The 18630-nt window shown below is 42.3% G+C and overlaps 1 protein-coding gene across 1 annotated transcript in view; it reads left to right on the top strand.

Moving 5' to 3' along the window:
• dnaaf9 (dynein axonemal assembly factor 9) overlaps positions 1–18630 on the top strand; it is a 60306-nt gene that overhangs the window by 22321 nt on the left and 19355 nt on the right. The window contains exons 11-25 of the mRNA XM_084310134.1: positions 185–266; positions 2016–2052; positions 2154–2238; positions 2452–2528; positions 4772–4816; positions 4927–4969; positions 5147–5258; positions 8181–8251; positions 8679–8726; positions 9179–9269; positions 10544–10647; positions 11160–11303; positions 12307–12392; positions 14394–14495; positions 17116–17233. Coding sequence (XP_084166260.1) covers positions 185–266; positions 2016–2052; positions 2154–2238; positions 2452–2528; positions 4772–4816; positions 4927–4969; positions 5147–5258; positions 8181–8251; positions 8679–8726; positions 9179–9269; positions 10544–10647; positions 11160–11303; positions 12307–12392; positions 14394–14495; positions 17116–17233 — 1245 coding nt within the window. The remainder of the gene's footprint in view (positions 1–184; positions 267–2015; positions 2053–2153; positions 2239–2451; positions 2529–4771; positions 4817–4926; positions 4970–5146; positions 5259–8180; positions 8252–8678; positions 8727–9178; positions 9270–10543; positions 10648–11159; positions 11304–12306; positions 12393–14393; positions 14496–17115; positions 17234–18630) is intronic.

The following is an 18630-nucleotide window of genomic DNA, read 5'->3' as shown; positions in this document are numbered from 1 at the left end:
CTCAACAACTCTCCTCAAACCTTTCCCTCTGTAGTCTCAATGCATACGTCAACCTTTCCGTCACATAGCATGTAACGTGTTGGAACCCTGCTATGACCTCTTTAGCCAGTGCTGGTGGCTGGAGGGCTGGTGGTCCTACAGGGGCAGGTCTTACTGAACTCACTGTAACCCATTCTGTCTTCAGGTCCTGCAGTGCGTGTCTCCTAAAGGACCTCTCGCCTGCTCTCGGACCTACTTCTTTGGGACCACACACACCCCGTACCTCGGTGAGCTCAAACGTCTTGTTTTCACATGCAGCCATCAGGGCTTGAAATTCAGGTGTGTATATATACATCTATATATTTACCGCATATATATCTGAATATACATATAACCCATATATCTCTGTATGATATACCGTATATAATTATACCCATATATATTTATTCTTACCATATATATATATCTACATCTACTAGTGTTGTCACGATACTGGAATTTCGACTTCGATACGATACCTTGAAAAGTATCGATACTTTATAATTTTTTTTTTTTTTTCTTTTTAACACATTTTGCTTTAGTTGCTGGTTGATTCTCCTCAGCTTCTCTCTGGTACTATACGAGAAGATAAATACACTTTTAAAACCCTTTGTTTATCTTTAGATCAGAGAGAGAGAGAGAGAGAGAAAGAGAGAGTGGCTGCTGGAGATTTTAGGTCTACTGAGCGCACCTTCCTAGTTATGACGAGAGAGAGAGAGAGAGAGAGAGAGAGAGAGAGAGAGAGAGAGATTTCTCCGGAGCATTTATTAACGTTACGCGTGTACTGGTGTAGGATGGGCTCCGGCTCCGCTCGACCGAACGTTGGCAACGGGGTAGTTGTGTCGAGTTCATGCGTGTACTGGTGTAGTGGGCTCGGCTTGACGTTACTCCGTTTCCATGAAGTAATAGGTGGCCAGCTAGCTAGCATTAAGCTAACGGAGGAACGACAGCTAACGTTAGCTAATAATAGCGTTGTTTACAAACTGAAGACAGGGCTGCGCTGCCCGGCTGTGAGGGGGAGGAGGAAGAGAGAGAGAGAGAGAGATTTCTCCGGAGCTATGCTATGCTATGTAACGTTAATAAATGCTCCGAGCATAGCCATAGCTCCGGAGAAATCTCTCTCTCTCTCTCTCTCTCTCTCTCTTCCTCCTCCCCCTCACAGCCGGGCAGGCAGCCCTGTCTTCAGTTTGTAAACAACGCTATTATTAGCTAACGTTAGCTGTCGTTCCTCCGTTAGCTTAATGCTAGCTAGCTGGCCACCTATTACTTCATGGAAACGGAGTAACGTCAAGCCGAGCCCACTACACCAGTACACGCATGAACTCGACACAACTACCCCGTTGCCAACGTTCGGTCGAGCGGAGCCGGAGCCCATCCTACACCAGTACACGCGTAACGTTAATAAATGCTCCGGCCAGCTGGCACCGATACTGCAGAAAGTATCGGTACTTCTGGAAATGAGTATTGAAGCCGTTTTAAATATTCAGTATCGATATGTATTTTGACAACACTAACATCTACCCACAACTGTCTGTACATACCTGCATATAATCCTTTTTACATATCTGTAGATACTATATCTATATCTGTACATATCCCTTACCTACTCTTTCTAGTCAGTATGACTTAATACCATATTATCTTATGGTATATACCTGCATCACTGTACATATATTATCTATACATACATCTGATTATCACTACACTCAGTAGTACTCATTTATATATTTCATACCCAGTTTAATCACCTGTACATGGCATATTAATATTGCACTTTACTGTTACATTACATACTCTTTTCATTGTGACTTCGTAATGACAATACATTTGAATCTAATCTAATTTACAGATGGTCCCAGGGAGGTAGAACTTTTTGCGGATTTGTGACAAGTCTTCTTCAGTTTGAGATGAATAATAGAATAATAGTAGTTTAGGATGGCTGTGAGCTGGACTGTGCAACACTGTTTACTTACCCTCCTTGTGTGTTTCACTTGTAGGGAATGACAACATACCACAAAAGAAGTCAGAGCTCCTGTAAGTGATACTACTACGGTGTGGAGTTTCATAACTGATTTAATTCCAGAATAAAAACCATGCCCGGTGTTAATGTTTGGAGTTGATGTTCTTTCTTCTAGGCTCTTGTCTCAGATCTATTCGGCTGCTGTCCAAGGAGTCCTCGCTGGAATCATGTGCTACTCCTCCACCTCCAGTGCTACTAAGGTCAGCAGCACGTCAGCAATTAATTCATGTTTTTACATTTCTCTGGATACAAAACATCTCCGCTCTCGTATCCGCTAATGTATTTCACAAGAACAAAAAAAAAAACACTTACCTTTGTTTTAATATTATGAAGCATAATACCTACTAGATCTTGAAGGTCTTATCTTGTCTTACATATTTCATTGCATTTCACTGAGGATAATTTATTTTCAGGCAAAGGATGTAGCAGAACAAACCTTCCTGGTGGCCTTGGACTCCATGAAGCTCACCCAGTACCGTAGTGCTCTCCGGTACTAAATATCCCCTGTTGATTACACCCACACACACAAAGCATAAAGACTCGGGATGTCCGATATTATCGGCCTACCGATATTGGCATACAAATTTGATATCGGAAAATATCTTATCGGTTTTCAAATTTTTTTATTATTATATTTTTTTTACATTTATTTAACCTTTATTCCCAGGCAATAAAGTAAGAACTAATTATTATTTTATTTATTGTCAAAGTATGCATAATGTTGTGTTAATTACATGACAAGAGATATGTAATGTTAATTACCTGAAATAATATATCGGTTGATATCGGTATCGGAAATTAAGAGTTGGACAATATCGGTATATCGGTATCGGTAAAAAAGCCAATATCGAGCATCCCTAATAAAGACTGATTCAATTACGCATTTATGAAGGTAAAAAGTGTAATTTAGTTATGTTGCAGACCTTGTCATATATTGTCAAAGGGATGTAGAACCCGCACACTATGCTCCAAAATACACATGTAATTGATAAAAAAAAATTTAATTGACAACGTTTCAACCCCCCCCTGATGAAGACCTAACAGGGTTGAAGCCAGGTCACATGTACATGGAGACCTGATGAAGACCTAACAGGGTTGAAGCCAGGTCACATGTACATGGAGACCTGATGAAGACCTAACAGGGTTGAAGCCAGGTCACATGTACATGGAGACCTGATGAAGACCTAACAGGGTTGAAACCAGGTCACATGTACATGGAGACCTGATGAAGACCTAACAGGGTTGAAACCAGGTCACATGTACATGGAGACCTGATGAAGACCTAACAGGGTTGAAGCCAGGTCACATTTACATGGAGACCTGATGAAGACCTAACAGGGTTGAAGCCAGGTCACATTTACATGGAGACCTGATGAAGACCTAACAGGGTTGAAGCCAGGTCACATTTACATGGAGACCTGATGAAGACCTAACAGGGTTGAAGCCAGGTCACATGTACATGGAGACCTGATGAAGACCTAACAGGGTTGAAACGTCACAATTTCTTTGGTATCAATTAAAGGTGTTTTTTGGAGCATAGTGTGCATCTTCTACATCATCTTTTCTTTACAAGTTCCAAGTCAACCCAGCACAGAGTACAATGTGCATATTACTACTACAGAAAGGTTTGCACATGAAATGCCAACCCTGCCATGGATATACTTGTGGTTTTGGCTGCAGCTAAAGAGGAGAGAAGGAACATTGGCAGAGAGCAAAGAAGCACAAACAGTCAGGAGCTCGGCGTCTTTCATTACCAATGGAGATGACGGCAACCTTCACCAAAACATGATAAACACTTTTCATTTCTGTCAAACGACAGTTGTCAAAACTGTTGAGCGCCCCAGCATAAATAAATCTTGAAGGGGTATTGTAACCACTTGCTTGTCTGTCTGTCTGTCCGTAACCATGATAACTCATATTTCTTATCCAATTTGACTCAAACGTGGTGGATAGGTCGACAGTCACTATTGCATTTGTTTTCGTTTTTTTTTCTCAAAATCAGTCAAAGATCAACGGCACAGATCGAGGTCACACTTGGTTTTTGATCCTCTCAGTAGAAAGCTATCCGGCTGTGTGATTCCCATTCTTTTGGAAGAGATCGTCATTCATTTTTTTTTTTTTTATTATTATTTTTTTTTTAATCTTTTTTCCCCCCTCCTTTTTCCTCAGTTTTTCTCCCATCCCAATGTTAGTCGTTATGCCAATTCCCAATCCCCTTCCTGGTCGCTGCGCACCTACCCCCTACAGTCGGTCTGGGAGAGTGGAGGCTATCTCATGCTCCGACACATGTGTAGCCAATCAACCGCTTCTTTTCACCTGGCAGCGCGGACTCTCACTGAGAGGGTGTAACGTGTGGAAGGATCACACTGCCCCCCTTAGATCCTTTCCTCGCTGAGCAGGCGCCCCGACCGAACTGTAGGAGTCGCTGTTTACAACCACCAGGACCCACCCCGCCGGCTTTCCCACCCTCTAACACGGCCAATTGTGTTAGTACGACGGCCGGCCAAGCCGGAAGCAACGCCGAGAGCTGGTCCTCGATACCAGTATCTCCTGCGTTGGTGGCGAGCGCCTTGCGCCACCCATCTGCCCCCGATCGTCATTCATTCTAAACATCTTTAAATCTCACATTCCACCTCGAAACGCAGTAGATTATAATTGTACTCGACATGAACTCAAATTACGTCGAGTGCTCTGTCTCCTTAATGTTTTTAACGTTAACGTTTTCCCCCTCAGATCCAAAAGCGAATTCACCATTCAGGCTGTGAACAACGAGGGAAGGTGAGTGCTCATTATCCTGGTGTTCGACGCTGGTTATTTCTGTTGATTACCGGTAATATGGATGAATCTTGAAGTAATTACGAGTCTTGTTGTTGTTGTTGTTTTTCCAGGGTCGTTCCTCTTGAAGAAGAAAGCCGTTGTGTAGTGAAAACTGTGAGTGAAATGGGATGTTTTTATGTAATATTATATTAGTTTGTTTCAAAATGTATTCCGGGTAAAACTTTAAGGTTGCTTTTCAATTCAACAAAATATCCAATGACTTGTAATCTTTTCTCCGGAAAAGCGCTGTACTGTATACTTGGAGTTGAGTGAGTTGTGTCCCTCCTATAGGCTTCCATGGTAGTTGGAGACATCCCTGACCTGCAGTGGGGCAGGGGTGACCTTGGCTCCGTGGTGTTCTCCGAGTCCTTCCTGGAGTCCAGCATCAACATCCAGCAGAAAGGCAAGACATGTATTTACATCTCAGTAGAGCTAGAAAGCCGGATTCACACACAGAACGGCTCTCGTTCCATTCTTTGAAGGTCACTTGTGTTTGATGCAGCAATAAAGAATTGAACTGGAGTTTTTTCCTACCTACTGGATCTATGAACTGACTTTATGGATACGTGTGTTACTTACTACACATACAGTCGGGTCCATAAATATTTGGACATCAACACAATTTTCCTCATTTTGGCTCTGTACACCGCCACAATGGATAAAAGATTATCCTTTAAAAGGGGGGGGGGGGGGGGGGTGCACATGTAGAAACTGTTGTAATTCCTACACTGTTCACCTGATTTGGATTTAGCACATTTCAAGTCCGTTGTGGTGGCGTACAGAGTTTGCCGAAATTCCATGTCCAAATATATAAATGGACCTGACTGAAGATACTACTAGTGGCAACAGTGACTCAGGAGGTAGAGCGGTTACATATACCAGTGTTGTCTCACAGAGAGAGAGGGCCAGCTAACCTTTTCATAAAGAGTACAATGATGGTACTGTCTGTAGGTATCACCAGTAATACATCTAAGGGCAGAGAGTGATATATACTGTAGGTATCACCAGTAATACATCTAAGGGCAGAGAGTGATATATACTGTAGGTATCACCAGTAATACATCTAAGGGCAGAGAGTGATATATACTGTAGGTATCACCAGTAATACATCTAAGAGCAGAGTGATATATGTACTGTAGGTATCACCAGTAATACATCTAAGGGCAGAGTGATATATACTGTAGGTATCACCAGTAATACATCTAAGAGCAGAGTGATATATATACTGTAGGTATCACCAGTAATACATCTAAGGGCAGAGTGATATATACTGTAGGTATCACCAGTAATACATCTAAGGGCAGAGTGATATATACTGTAGGTATCACCAGTAATACATCTAAGGGCAGAGAGTGATATATACTGTAGGTATCGCCAGTAATACATCTAAGAGCAGAGTGATATATACTGTAGGTATCACCAGTAATACATCTAAGAGCAGAGTGATATATATACTGTAGGTATCACCAGTAATACATCTAAGGGCAGAGTGATATATACTGTAGGTATCACCAGTAATACATCTAAGAGCAGAGTGATATATGTACTGTAGGTATCACCAGTAATACATCTAAGGGCAGAGTGATATATACTGTAGGTATCACCAGTAATACATCTAAGGGCAGAGTGATATATACTGTAGGTATCACCAGTAATACATCTAAGGGCAGAGTGATATATACTGTAGGTATCACCAGTAATACATCTAAGAGCAGAGTGATATATGTACTGTAGGTATCACCAGTAATACATCTAAGGGCAGAGTGATATATACTGTAGGTATCACCAGTAATACATCTAAGGGCAGAGTGATATATACTGTAGGTATCACCAGTAATACATCTAAGGGCAGAGTGATATATGTACTGTAGGTATCACCAGTAATACATCTAAGAGCAGAGTGATATATGTACTGTAGGTATCACCAGTAATACATCTAAGAGCAGAGTGATATATGTACTGTAGGTATCACCAGTAATACATCTAAGAGCAGAGTGATATATGTACTGTAGGTATCACCAGTAATACATCTAAGAGCAGAGTGATATATACTGTAGGTATCACCAGTAATACATCTAAGAGCAGAGTGATATATGTACTGTAGGTATCACCAGTAATACATCTAAGAGCAGAGTGATATATGTACTGTAGGTATCACCAGTAATACATCTAAGAGCAGAGTGATATATATACTGTAGGTATCCCCAGTAATACATCTAAGAGCAGAGTGATATATATATACTGTAGGTATCACCAGTAATACATCTAAGAGCAGAGTGATATATATACTGTAGGTATCACCAGTAATACATCTAAGAGCAGTAGGGCTGTACCGAATGCTTTGAAGCTTCGAAGCTTCGATCATAATGTTGACATTCGAATTCTAAATCAACATTCGACATTTACATTTTTAATAAAAAAAAAAAGATAAATCTATATATATTTTTTTTCTATTCAATCTGTTTAAACCAATGGGGGTTTTCTTCACAGTTGCAGTTAAATATTAGGCTACACTAATATTATAATATTATACTATAAGACGTCACCATCACTTTCATACCAACCGTGCCCTTATTGGATTATTATTTATTTATTATTTATGTTGACGAAACTGATGAGTTATATTCATTAAAGAAAGTTGATTTAATAAAAGAAAAATAGTAATTTAATCACTTTATTCAAATTGAGGATTTAGTTTATAAAATAAAAAAAATATATTTTAAGTAAATTTTTATTTTTTTATAGACATTCGAAGCTTCGTTCGAATACTTCAATCGAAGCTTCGAATGTTAAAAAATGACATTCGGTACAGCCCTAAAGAGCAGAGTGATATATATACTGTAGGTATCACCAGTAATACATCTAAGAGCAGAGTGATATATGGTGAGACGGTCCATCGTGGTAATTGGTGAAATATCGTGCAACTTCATCTGTAGGAGATGACTTGGTACAGAGGTCGGATGGCATCTGAGCCTGTTGTTGTGGTTGTTGTTGTTGTTGTTGTTGTTGTTGCTGTGTTGTTTTTAAGTGAGCCGCTGCCAAGTGTTGACAACAGTGATCGGCACTGCTGCGGTCACATGGCCAGGGATACATACCAGATCTAGCGCCACATAATTATGAAAGTGTCCCAATTTAGATCCGATTTCTGTGTCACATTGTAGGCAAATAATAAAAAAAAAAAAAAAAAACACTTCGACCTGCAGTGTGAACGTGGCCTTATTCTCTTGTCCTGAGGGTCGTATTCCTCGTTAATCTCGCCGTTTGTCTTTATTTGGCTGCTGTGTTTACTCTCCATGCCAAACAAGCATGTCCCCCTGTCCTGCAGATGGCAGTGTGTCCCCAGACAGCTGCTACACCATACTGACTACGACTGTGCCCCGCTACGCCTGCTGGCTGGTACGTATGGGCCGGGTTCTGGGACGTACGGGGAAATGACGTCAAATGTATTTGGTCATTTGAAGAAGAGTTAGAAGAATTTGGGTGACAAGGGTGTTTTATATAGTACATACTGTGATATTTATAGTTGTGAAGAATACTTTTCAGCTATAGAGTGATACCAACCAAAATCTCTGGGTCTGGAAAATGGATGAATGTGTTGGAACCTTGTATGGGATTGAACTTGTCATGTGATAATAGCAGTTATCCGTTTATATTCCGTGAGATGAACCAACATGTACTGTAGATGCATAACAGTACTAGTGACTGACTGGGTTTCTCTACGGGGAGATTCCATCATATCTCACCTGTATAGCAAAATAAATAGGACCTTGTTAATTTCACCTAATTGCCGGTGTCAAACCTCTAACAGTCGGGCTCTTTTTAGATGGAGTCTGATGTGAAGTACTCTGAGCAAGCCCAACTCCTTCTCAAGGTGAGTTCAAGAGCGTAAGACATCAACCACAAAGGAGTCCCGGTGACTCACTCTGCCAAGGTGCATACCGTGTAACTGCCATACCGTGTAACTGCCATACCGTGTAACTGCCATACCGTGTAACTGCCATACCGTGTAACTGCCATACCGTGTAACTGCCATACCGTTGGTTGAATTGTCCTATCTCAAACCCCACCCTCTTTTCTCGACCCTCCAATCACAACTGTCGCTTTCCTACGATCAAGAAAAGAGGGCGGGCTTGAGGATAGGTCAATTGGGAGTTTTTTTTTTTATATATATATATATATTTTTTTATCCCTTCTCTCCTTCCCACTCTTCCTGTCTCTACTTTAATATCCAATCAAACAGAAATGCCTTAGAAGACATCAACTACACTACAGTATTCATATGCATAATACGAGTGTGCTCATGGTTTGTGTTTTTGCGTGCAGAAAGAGGAAGGCACTTGTTTGGGCAGTGCCCTGACGGTATCAGACTCGGCGTATGTGCTCTCCAACAGCCAGCTCTCCACACCTGAGGAAGGTAAGACTCCACTTCTTCGTCCTCCGTTCTGCTGTAATAATCAAATGGGAGCTCCGCCCACAATGCTATTCAGAACGCAGTTTTGCTCTGGTTTTCGGCTCTTACATTTTCAGGCCACTCGCCTCACAAAAAGCCAAAGTCCCAAACGATACTTTAAATTGGTAGAAGAACAAACAACCACTCAAATTGTCGCCGACCCCTGTGTGCACACAATGGCGTTTGTCGGTTGATATGTTGGTGAAATGCCTGTCAAAATGACCTCATCTTTCTTAATTCAAATGGCCCTTAAATAGGAGCCAACAATGAGGTTTTTGCATCCAAATGTTGTCCCAAGTCTCGACCTCTTTTTTTTAACCAAAAGGAGATGGGTGCATCGCAGAGTCAAGCGTTCTCTCTGCTATTTACAATCCTCTCTGAGGGCTCAAAAGGCCGATCATGGTCGATTATACTGGATTATAGCCGGGTCAAGTGATTATTACAGGAAGTTGCGGCAACACAATTATTTATTTATTATTTCTTTATTTCGCCACTAAAAACGTTTAGGTTTTCTTTTATGTTGTAGACCATCTGACAGAGGTGAAATATGCAATTAAAATGTTTAAGAAAATTCGGTGACGGGGGGGGGGCAGCTGGGTAGCGCAGCGGACTAAGCGCTCGACTACCACCGCAGAGACTCTGGGATCGAATCCAGCTATCAGCGGTACCTCTGGCTTGGTCAGTCGCCCCTATAACACAATTGGCAGTGTTAGCGGGTGGGAAGCCGGCGGGGTATGTGTCCTGGTCGTTGTAACTCTTACTGGTCGGTCGGAGCGGCTGCTCAGCAAGGGAGGGAACTGGGGGAAGTAGTGTGAGCCTCCCACGCGTTACGCTCCCCCAGTGAGAGTCCTCGCTGTCAGGTGAAAAGAAGCGGCTGGCTGACTCCACATGTATCGGAGGGGACATGATGTGATAGTATCTATCAACCCTCCCTAGACCGGCAAGTGGGGGCCAAATGCGCGCAACAACCAGGAAGGGGAGGGAGGAATTGGCATAACGACTAAATTGGGATGGGAGAAAAAGACAGAAAAAGGAGGAGAAAAAGTAGATACAAAAAAAATTGGAATTCTGTGACGGCAGAAAAAGGTTTGCCCTTCCTACACTTAGAGAGATGGGTCAAAGGTGTCAAACAGTCAGCGGGCCTAATTAATCCGCTCTGTATGAATATGTTTTGTCTGGAAGGAGGAGCCCTGGTTGTTTTCCCATTTCAATAAATGTTCAACTGTTTTTACTTCCAGGGAAAATCTGCTTCTTCTCCGAGGGTCTTCTGTTTGTCCATCCTCAGTACGGAAGCATCACCCTGTCCAAAGACCTCATCCGCACCGTCAAGTTCTACCACGAGGTACGTTTTTTAATTTTCTTCTTCTTTCTTTTTTAAACATTTAAGATTCGACATTTCTTTTATTTAATTTTTCACAATGAACAAAGTTTCCGCACACTCCTTGCTTCGATTCAACAATACTTAATTCACTTCCTACATTTTGACAAACACGTTGGTTGTTTAATGAGTGAAGTATTATTACATGGAGGATAAGAGTTATTCTCTCCCTAAGCTCTTTCAATATTTTATTTTTCAATAATGTTATATTTGTATATATTATATCATCCATGAAGTACTAATACTTTAATCTATTCTCACTCTGTTGGCATACAATGTATCTGTGAGAATGCTGTGAGACGGTATCATCTCGACAGCCAAAACAAACACAAACACAGAAACTCTAGAACTGACTACAGTTGATTAACTGTCACTGCAAACAAACAGGAAATAACCTGTTTTAACTGTTTCCTAGCAAGGCATCAAACATTCCACATAATATAATATACATGCTGTATGTATTACCCATTTCCCAGGATTCCAGTGCAGTGGCGTCTCTGTTTGTGGAATATAAGAGCGACGCGCTCTCCCACCTGCCATTCCCTCTGCACAGCGCTGACCACTGCCTGGTGTTTGGTCTGCAGCCCAAGTCGAAGAGCCACAAGGCCTTCTACTCTAAGGTAAGGGCTGGCTCTGGTAGCCAGTGTACATCTGTACATATACATACCTGCATATAATCCTTTTTACATATCTGTACATACGATATCTATATCTGTACATATCCCTTATCTACTCTTACTAGTTATGCTGCTGGCCAGTATGACTACTACCATAGTGTCTATACCTGTATCACTGCACATATTAATATTACAACTCTGTACATACATCTGATTAGCACTATACTCAGTAGTACTCATTTATATATTTTATACTCCTTTAAATCACCTGTTTGTGTGCTGATATTATGCCTATGTTCATTTGATACTAATTGCTGTGGTGCACTCTGATAGAGTTGTACCCTTCCTGCTGTCTTGTCGTACAAAACCTGTAAGTCGCTTTGGATAAAATGACTACCGGTAAATGTAAACGTATACGATGCGGGTCTATGTTGAAATGACATGAAACGATGCTGGAGATTGAACTGGAGGTTGTGAAATCTTACCCGAGTTTGCTACTAGTAACTCTGTTTTATATTACATTTTTCATAGTAGGAAGTTGAAATTTCCAAGTTATAATCGAATGTAGGATAATTTTAGTTCTAGAATGATGCATTTGCTTTGGTTTGGTCTATGCGACTGAAAAACATACACTTGACTACTTGACTTAATTCAATAAAAGTTGGATTTAAAAGTCCAATCAGTGATACAAATGTAAACAACTAGGTAGCCCCACACAAACATTAGAGTAAAATAGACACATATTCAGCTTAAATACAGGGTAAGAAAACAGGAAAAAAACGTAATCTTTCCGTCTGCAGATCAAACTCTTCAAGAATGTATGCGAATGTGCCCCACATTTATATGGTCAAGAAAATCTCAGATTGGGGCTTTAAACGTTTTAATAGAAAGTGTGTTGAAGGCAGTGACAAGCCATGAGAGAAGATACTTTTTATGCTGGAATTTCTGCCAATGTAAGGTCATTATTGATTATGATTACGATCATTCCTTCTGCTCTTGGTTGTAGGTGTTGTCAGCATGGAAAGGCTCTGATTCTGGCCCAACCCTACAGCCAGTGGACCGAGATCAGCTGACCTGGGACCAGAGGAACATGTAAGGACACTAACTCTCCTTTCCCCCCGTAATAACGCTTCATCTGGTCTTAACCTATGATACTGTTACGCTGCTCTTATACACAGACAAGTGAAACTAGTTTGTACCTGGCAGTTTTGTCTGTAAGTAAAAGAGGCCTTGAACAGAATGTGTAGTTCTCTTCCAGCATGGCTGGATAACACAGCAACCGTTGTTTTGTACATAGGCAAAGGAAGCGACAACGGTTGCTATGTATATCAACAAATACATCATAAGTTGGTGTCTTATTACTGGATCTAGTAAACAAGTCACAGTGGAGCAGTTATATCATGCTTTTCTAGTGTTTTACCTACATATGACTGAGACAGACATATGACCAGAGAGACAGACATATGACTGAGACAGACATATGACCAGAGAGACAGACATATGACTGAGACAGACATATGACCAGAGAGACAGACATATGACCAGACAGACAGATATATGACCAGAGAGACAGACATATGACCAGAGAGACAGATATATGACCAGAGAGACAGACATATGACCAGACAGACAGATACAGTATATGACCAGCAGGTAGCATACATCACAACAACGTAATTTCATTGACCTGTGAGGAAATTTTCAAACTCATTATCTCACAATAACCGAGTACCTCAGACAGAGAATACATTTGACGTTTTCAAGTCCAAAAATGTTCAAAATGGACTTACCGGTATATGGTTATTCGGTGCAAAGGATTCAATTGTCTAACTAAATTAATGTGTGAAAAGATTATGTGCAAAATACGTCTGCATTGTTTTTGGCGTGTACAAAAAGAATACGGTATATAGTGATTCACCATAAATGTCTATACTATTCCAGTATAGAAATACTATGGTGAATTCCTACAGTACTGTATTTCTGTGACAAATCTATATTTTGTATGAAAGAAAATACACAGGAATAATATGAGTCACTACAGCATTTCTGTGGTAAATCTGGTATAAAAAAACAGTCCGGAATGCCACTTGTTTGACTGTAGTTCATCCCCTGGAGCTCTCCCCACACCGTGGAGCCGCGGCTCTGCACTGTAGTCCATCCCCTGGAGCTCTCCCCACACCGTGGAGCCGCGGCTCTGCACTGTAGTCCATCCCCTGGAGCTCTCCCCACACCGTGGAGCCGCGGCTCTGCACTGTAGTCCATCCCCTGGAGCTCTCCCCACACCGTGGAGCCGCAGCTCTGCACTGTAGTCCATCCCCTGGAGCTCTCCCCACACCGTGGAGCCGCGGCTCTGCACTGTAGTCCATCCCCTGGAGCTCTCCCCACACCGTGGAGCCGCGGCTCTGCACTGTAGTCCATCCCCTGGAGCTCTCCCCACACCGTGGAGCCGTGGCTCTGCACTGTAGTCCATCCCCTGGAGCTCTCCCCACATCGTGGAGCCGTGGCTCTGCACTGTAGTCCATCCCCTGGAGCTCTCCCCACACCGTGGAGCCGCGGCTCTGCACTGTAGTCCATCCCCTGGAGCTCTCCCCACACCGTGGAGCCGTGGCTCTGCACTGTAGTCCATCCCCTGGAGCTCTCCCCACACCGTGGAGCCGCGGCTCTGCACTGTAGTCCATCCCCTGGAGCTCTCCCCTACACACCGTGGAGCCGCGGCTCTGCACTGTAGTCCATCCCCTGGAGCTCTCCCCACACGTGGAGCCGTGGCTCTGCACCACCTCGTCAAGGTGCCGCGTCAGCACGTTAAAGTGTCCAGTCATTCCGTTCACAATTGATCGCCTCCATACAGTAGGAACGTAATTAGATTCATTTTTAATTATCTTGGGAGAGCCCGGCTCTTTCCACACAGATTCATCATTAAGCGTTCTCACCGACCACGACCATCCATTCTCATCCGGCGGCGTTAGTCGTTATTATGACCTCCGTGCCGTTTCGATAATGGAACGACGGGACAAGTTGATGCAATTTACGACTTTTCTTTTCTTCTTTTATTTTTTAATGGCCACCTGATCCGTGCTCTCAATGTTCCCACAGGCAGTCCAGGCTGCAGAAGCTGCACGACAGCCAGGCCCCACCGCTGGCCAAGCGCAGAGGCAGCCTGAAGACGTCCCACTCACACCTGCCAGAGCAAGACCTGTCAGTACCAGAGCGCTCACACTACTATACACGTTTTCAGTAGTTCAGATGTTTGATGTTGGGGGGGGGGGGGGGGGGGGCGACAGTGGCTCAGGAGGTAGAGCAGTCGTCTGGTAATCCGGAGGTTTCCTGTTCGGTTCCCGCCGGGCAGCGTGTCGAAGTGTCCTTGAGCAAGACACTTAAACCCCTAACTGCTCCCGATGAGCAGGTCGGCACCTTGCATGGTCGCCTCCGCCGTCGGTGTGTGAGTGTGTGAGTGGATGAGTGAATGTGAGGCATAAGTTGTAAAGCGCTTTGGATAAAAGCTGTTATTTAAATGCACCATTTACCATTTGATTCAGTTGATCGGGATCCCAGTTGGCTACTGCTTTGTGTGGCAGCTACTCTTCCTGGGGTCCACGCCCCAAAACACGCCATATCACATTGCATGGTAGTAATAGACAAGGATCCCTTAAGACAACACGAAGACAAGAATAACAAGGGACAGATACAGATCTGTCTCCATCTCAAACCAGTAATTGGAACTGATGCTGCCGGGTACTGACTCCTAATGACCAGTGTCCCGTTTCCAAAGAACGTCTTCTTCGCACTAAGGCCATTGCTTTCCCATTAGCGTAAAATGGATCAAAGATTATTTTAGCACTCTTCCAAAACTGAGATGTTTTTATTTTTTATTTTTTTTCATTGGCTTTAAATTGAATAGAGATTATCTTAGCAGGAGGATATTTCTGGTGAACCAAGGTCCGCTCTCTCTCGTTTCCAAGGTTCACCTTGGAATCCTTTTGACTAGGGATGCTTGATATTGGCTTTTTTACAGATACCGATATACCGATATTGTCCAACTCTTAATTTCCGATACCGATATCAACCGATATCACATTTTAATGCCGATATCGGCCGATAATATCGGACATCATTTCTATAGAAATGTAAAAAAAATAAAAATAATAATAATAATAATAATATATTTTTTTGAAAACCGATACCGATATTTTCCGATATCACATTTTAATGCCGATATCGGCCGATAACATCGGTAGGCCGATAATATCAGACATCCCTACTTTTGATGCAACACTGGTTCTTGTATTTCAACTTTACATTTAGTCATTTAGCTGATGCTTACAAATTGCGAACAAAAGGTCAGCAGGAAGGGTACATCTCCGGCAGCTAAGGGTCAGTGGCATTGTTCGTCAAACAGTGTTGAGCTTGAGTGTTACACTCTTGAGTGCATAGTTGTATAGACATATTAGCACGATAGGTAAATGGCTGCTTTTTTATATAGCGCTTTTATTCAAATCGCTTTACAATTTGTTCCTCACATTTTACCCATTCACTCACACATTCACTCACACATTCACACACCGACGGCTGAGGTAACCATGCAAAGAGACCTCCCGAGCCACATAGTGGTAAGGTACATAATAGTAAAAGACAGTAAGAAGGGTTATTATTTTTCATTTTTCAAGGTTCATTTTAAAATGGTGCTTTAAAAAAAATTCAATGTCGTATGAAGGTATAATTTAATTTCATGATGTGATTTTGTGTGTAACCGTTTTCTTAAAGGGAAATTCCACTCTGGGTCTCTCTCATATTTGTAGGAAAGTTACTTTACTACAAAATAAAACAAGCCCACAGCCAGCTCTGTACATATCGTCAGACCAGTGATAGAGCCATAAACCACTGAGCATGCTCCAACTTCCTGCTGTACACAGGACTACACTGAGGTGAAAAGGGGCGGCAATCAGACAACGCCAGTCAAAGATTGCCACGCCTACCAAACACACACAAGGAGGGGAGGGTCTGGGTGTTTACTTCTGGTTACTTTGTTACCTGGCGAGTAGGGTTGGGCACCGAAAACCGGTTCTAATTAGGAAACGGTTCCTAACTTCCGGTTCTGTTTTTTTTATTTAAATTTTTTTTACTTTGTTAATTAATACCCTAGTTACAGTACAGCAACCAAATTAAACTGTATCAAGTCAACTGAAAATGTGAATAGTGTGAAAAAATTATAATAATTCTCCTGCGAAATAAGCTGTGACCTGCACCTCAAAGAATCGGAATCGAGAATCGTTCAGAACAGGAATCGATATGGAGAATCGGAACCGGAATCGTTCAAATCCAAACGATGCCCAACCCTACTGGCGAGAGAGGGTGGTAAGCTTATCGAGAGAGACGATCGAGGTATCTGGAAATTCAAATGACCCACCCATTGTAGTTCTTGAGAATTGAGTGAGGGGGTAGAGCTGTGCGTCATTCTGGGGTAAATCACTACCAAACTAGCCCCTTCCCCTGCCAATGTTTCAGAGCGAAAATCACTTTGGCCACATAGAGAGAATGAATCAGCTATGCTCCAATCTGGTAAATGAGTTTAATGTTGCTTTGTGGTGGAATTTCCCTTTAACATGCCGGTTGATTTTCTCAATAAATATTTCCAGAAATGAGAAAAACGTAGAGGTGTTCTAGCTTTTCGATAGCCTTTGAACAATATTATTAACGAAGAACAAAGTACGCACCCAGCGGGTATGAGTTTCCTTTTTACCTTTCTATACCCAGCCCTAGTTGTATGTGATGGGGTTTCTGTTTCTAACCTGCGTGTGCTGTGCTGTCCTCAACCCAGATTCCTTCAGCACTTCGCTCTGAGCAGCGTTGGTCAGGAGCCCATTCTATATGACCACCTGGGGGCGCTGTTCCCCTCCGCAGAGCTGAGGAACCCACTCCGGAGCCTGGGAGACAAGGTTAGCACACTACGACTTGAGTTTTACTGAGACAGTGTTAAGAGAAGACGATACTGGGAACGGCAATCGACACTGGCGACCTCACAATTCCATTTGATTACAATTACCACGGCTACGGCCAATAACATTTACTCCAGATACTGTTAGAGGTTTTACATGAACACCTAGGGCCCAATGCCAGGATGAATAACACACTCAAAAACCCCGGAAACTGAACTTTTTTACATTTTGCACATTGATGCAGAATCGGCAAAGGCTAGAATCACAATTATTATATTAATGGATTGTTTCTCCCAGCCCCTAAAAGATGGCGTGTTTCTTGTTTATTTTCTGGCTCCTGTAAAGAGACCGTCGATGTGCCTCAAACCTCTCCCTCCTCTGTCACACTAACGCAGTGGTTCTCATATACCTGTGTATGTCATGTATGTCCTACTATGTCATAAATGTCATTATGAATTGAAAATGGGGGACCCTGATGTAAACAAGACAAACGACTTTCTCTGGTCTGCATCCCCTTAACAATTGTGTGTATTGAGCCGTACTGTATTGTACCCATTCTGCAATCTGTTAATAAAGTTTTCAATCAATCAATTAAATAAAGTTTTCATTCATGCATTACCCTGATGCTTGAGCTTTAAAAGCAGAGCAGAGGAATGCATTTTCGCGACCCCCAACATGCTCAAGCATAGACAGAATGGATGCATTTTGACACCAAAGAACAATCATTACGTAGTTCTCCTTCTCGGGCTATTTCACTTCATTAATCATTGAAGCAGGGCTGCAGACTTGAGATATTCTTTATTTCACAAGAAAAAGGAGCATAAGATAAAGATTGCATATGCAATATGATAAAGATTATAAACATGATAATGTCTGTTTTTTCATGACCCCCCCCCCCCCCCCCGATTAATCTTGCGACCCCCAGGTTGAGATCCACTGTTATACATTTACATTTTACATTTTGTCATTTAGCTGACGCTTTTATCCAAAGCGACTTACTGTACAAATTGTGAACCACAGGTCAGCAGGAGGGGCACATCTCTGGCAGCTAAGGGTCAGTGGCGTTGCTCGTCAAACAGTGTGGATCTTGAGTGCATATAGTAGTATAGACATATTAACACGATAGGTAGTAGTATAAGTATAGCAGCATAGTAGTAGTAAGGTGCTGACGGTAAGAAGGTTCGTTTTTTCTTTCTTTTCTTTAATGAAGGTGTTTAATAAAACACCGTCACACTGTGGCTTGTTAACCCTTTCACTACCACACTACAGACGGTTAACCGTCTGTAGTGTGGTCCGTCTGTAGTGTGGTAGTAAAGGGTTAACCATCTGTAGTGTGGTCCGTCTGTAGTGTGGTAGTAAAGGGTTAACCTTCTGTGGTGTGGTTGTGAAAGGGTTAA

This window comes from Notolepis coatsorum (assembly GCF_963971535.1).
Source record: "Notolepis coatsorum genome assembly, chromosome: 3".
Classification (NCBI taxonomy): Eukaryota; Metazoa; Chordata; class Actinopteri; order Aulopiformes; family Paralepididae; genus Notolepis; species Notolepis coatsorum.
This window is presented reverse-complemented; position numbering and strand designations above follow the sequence as displayed.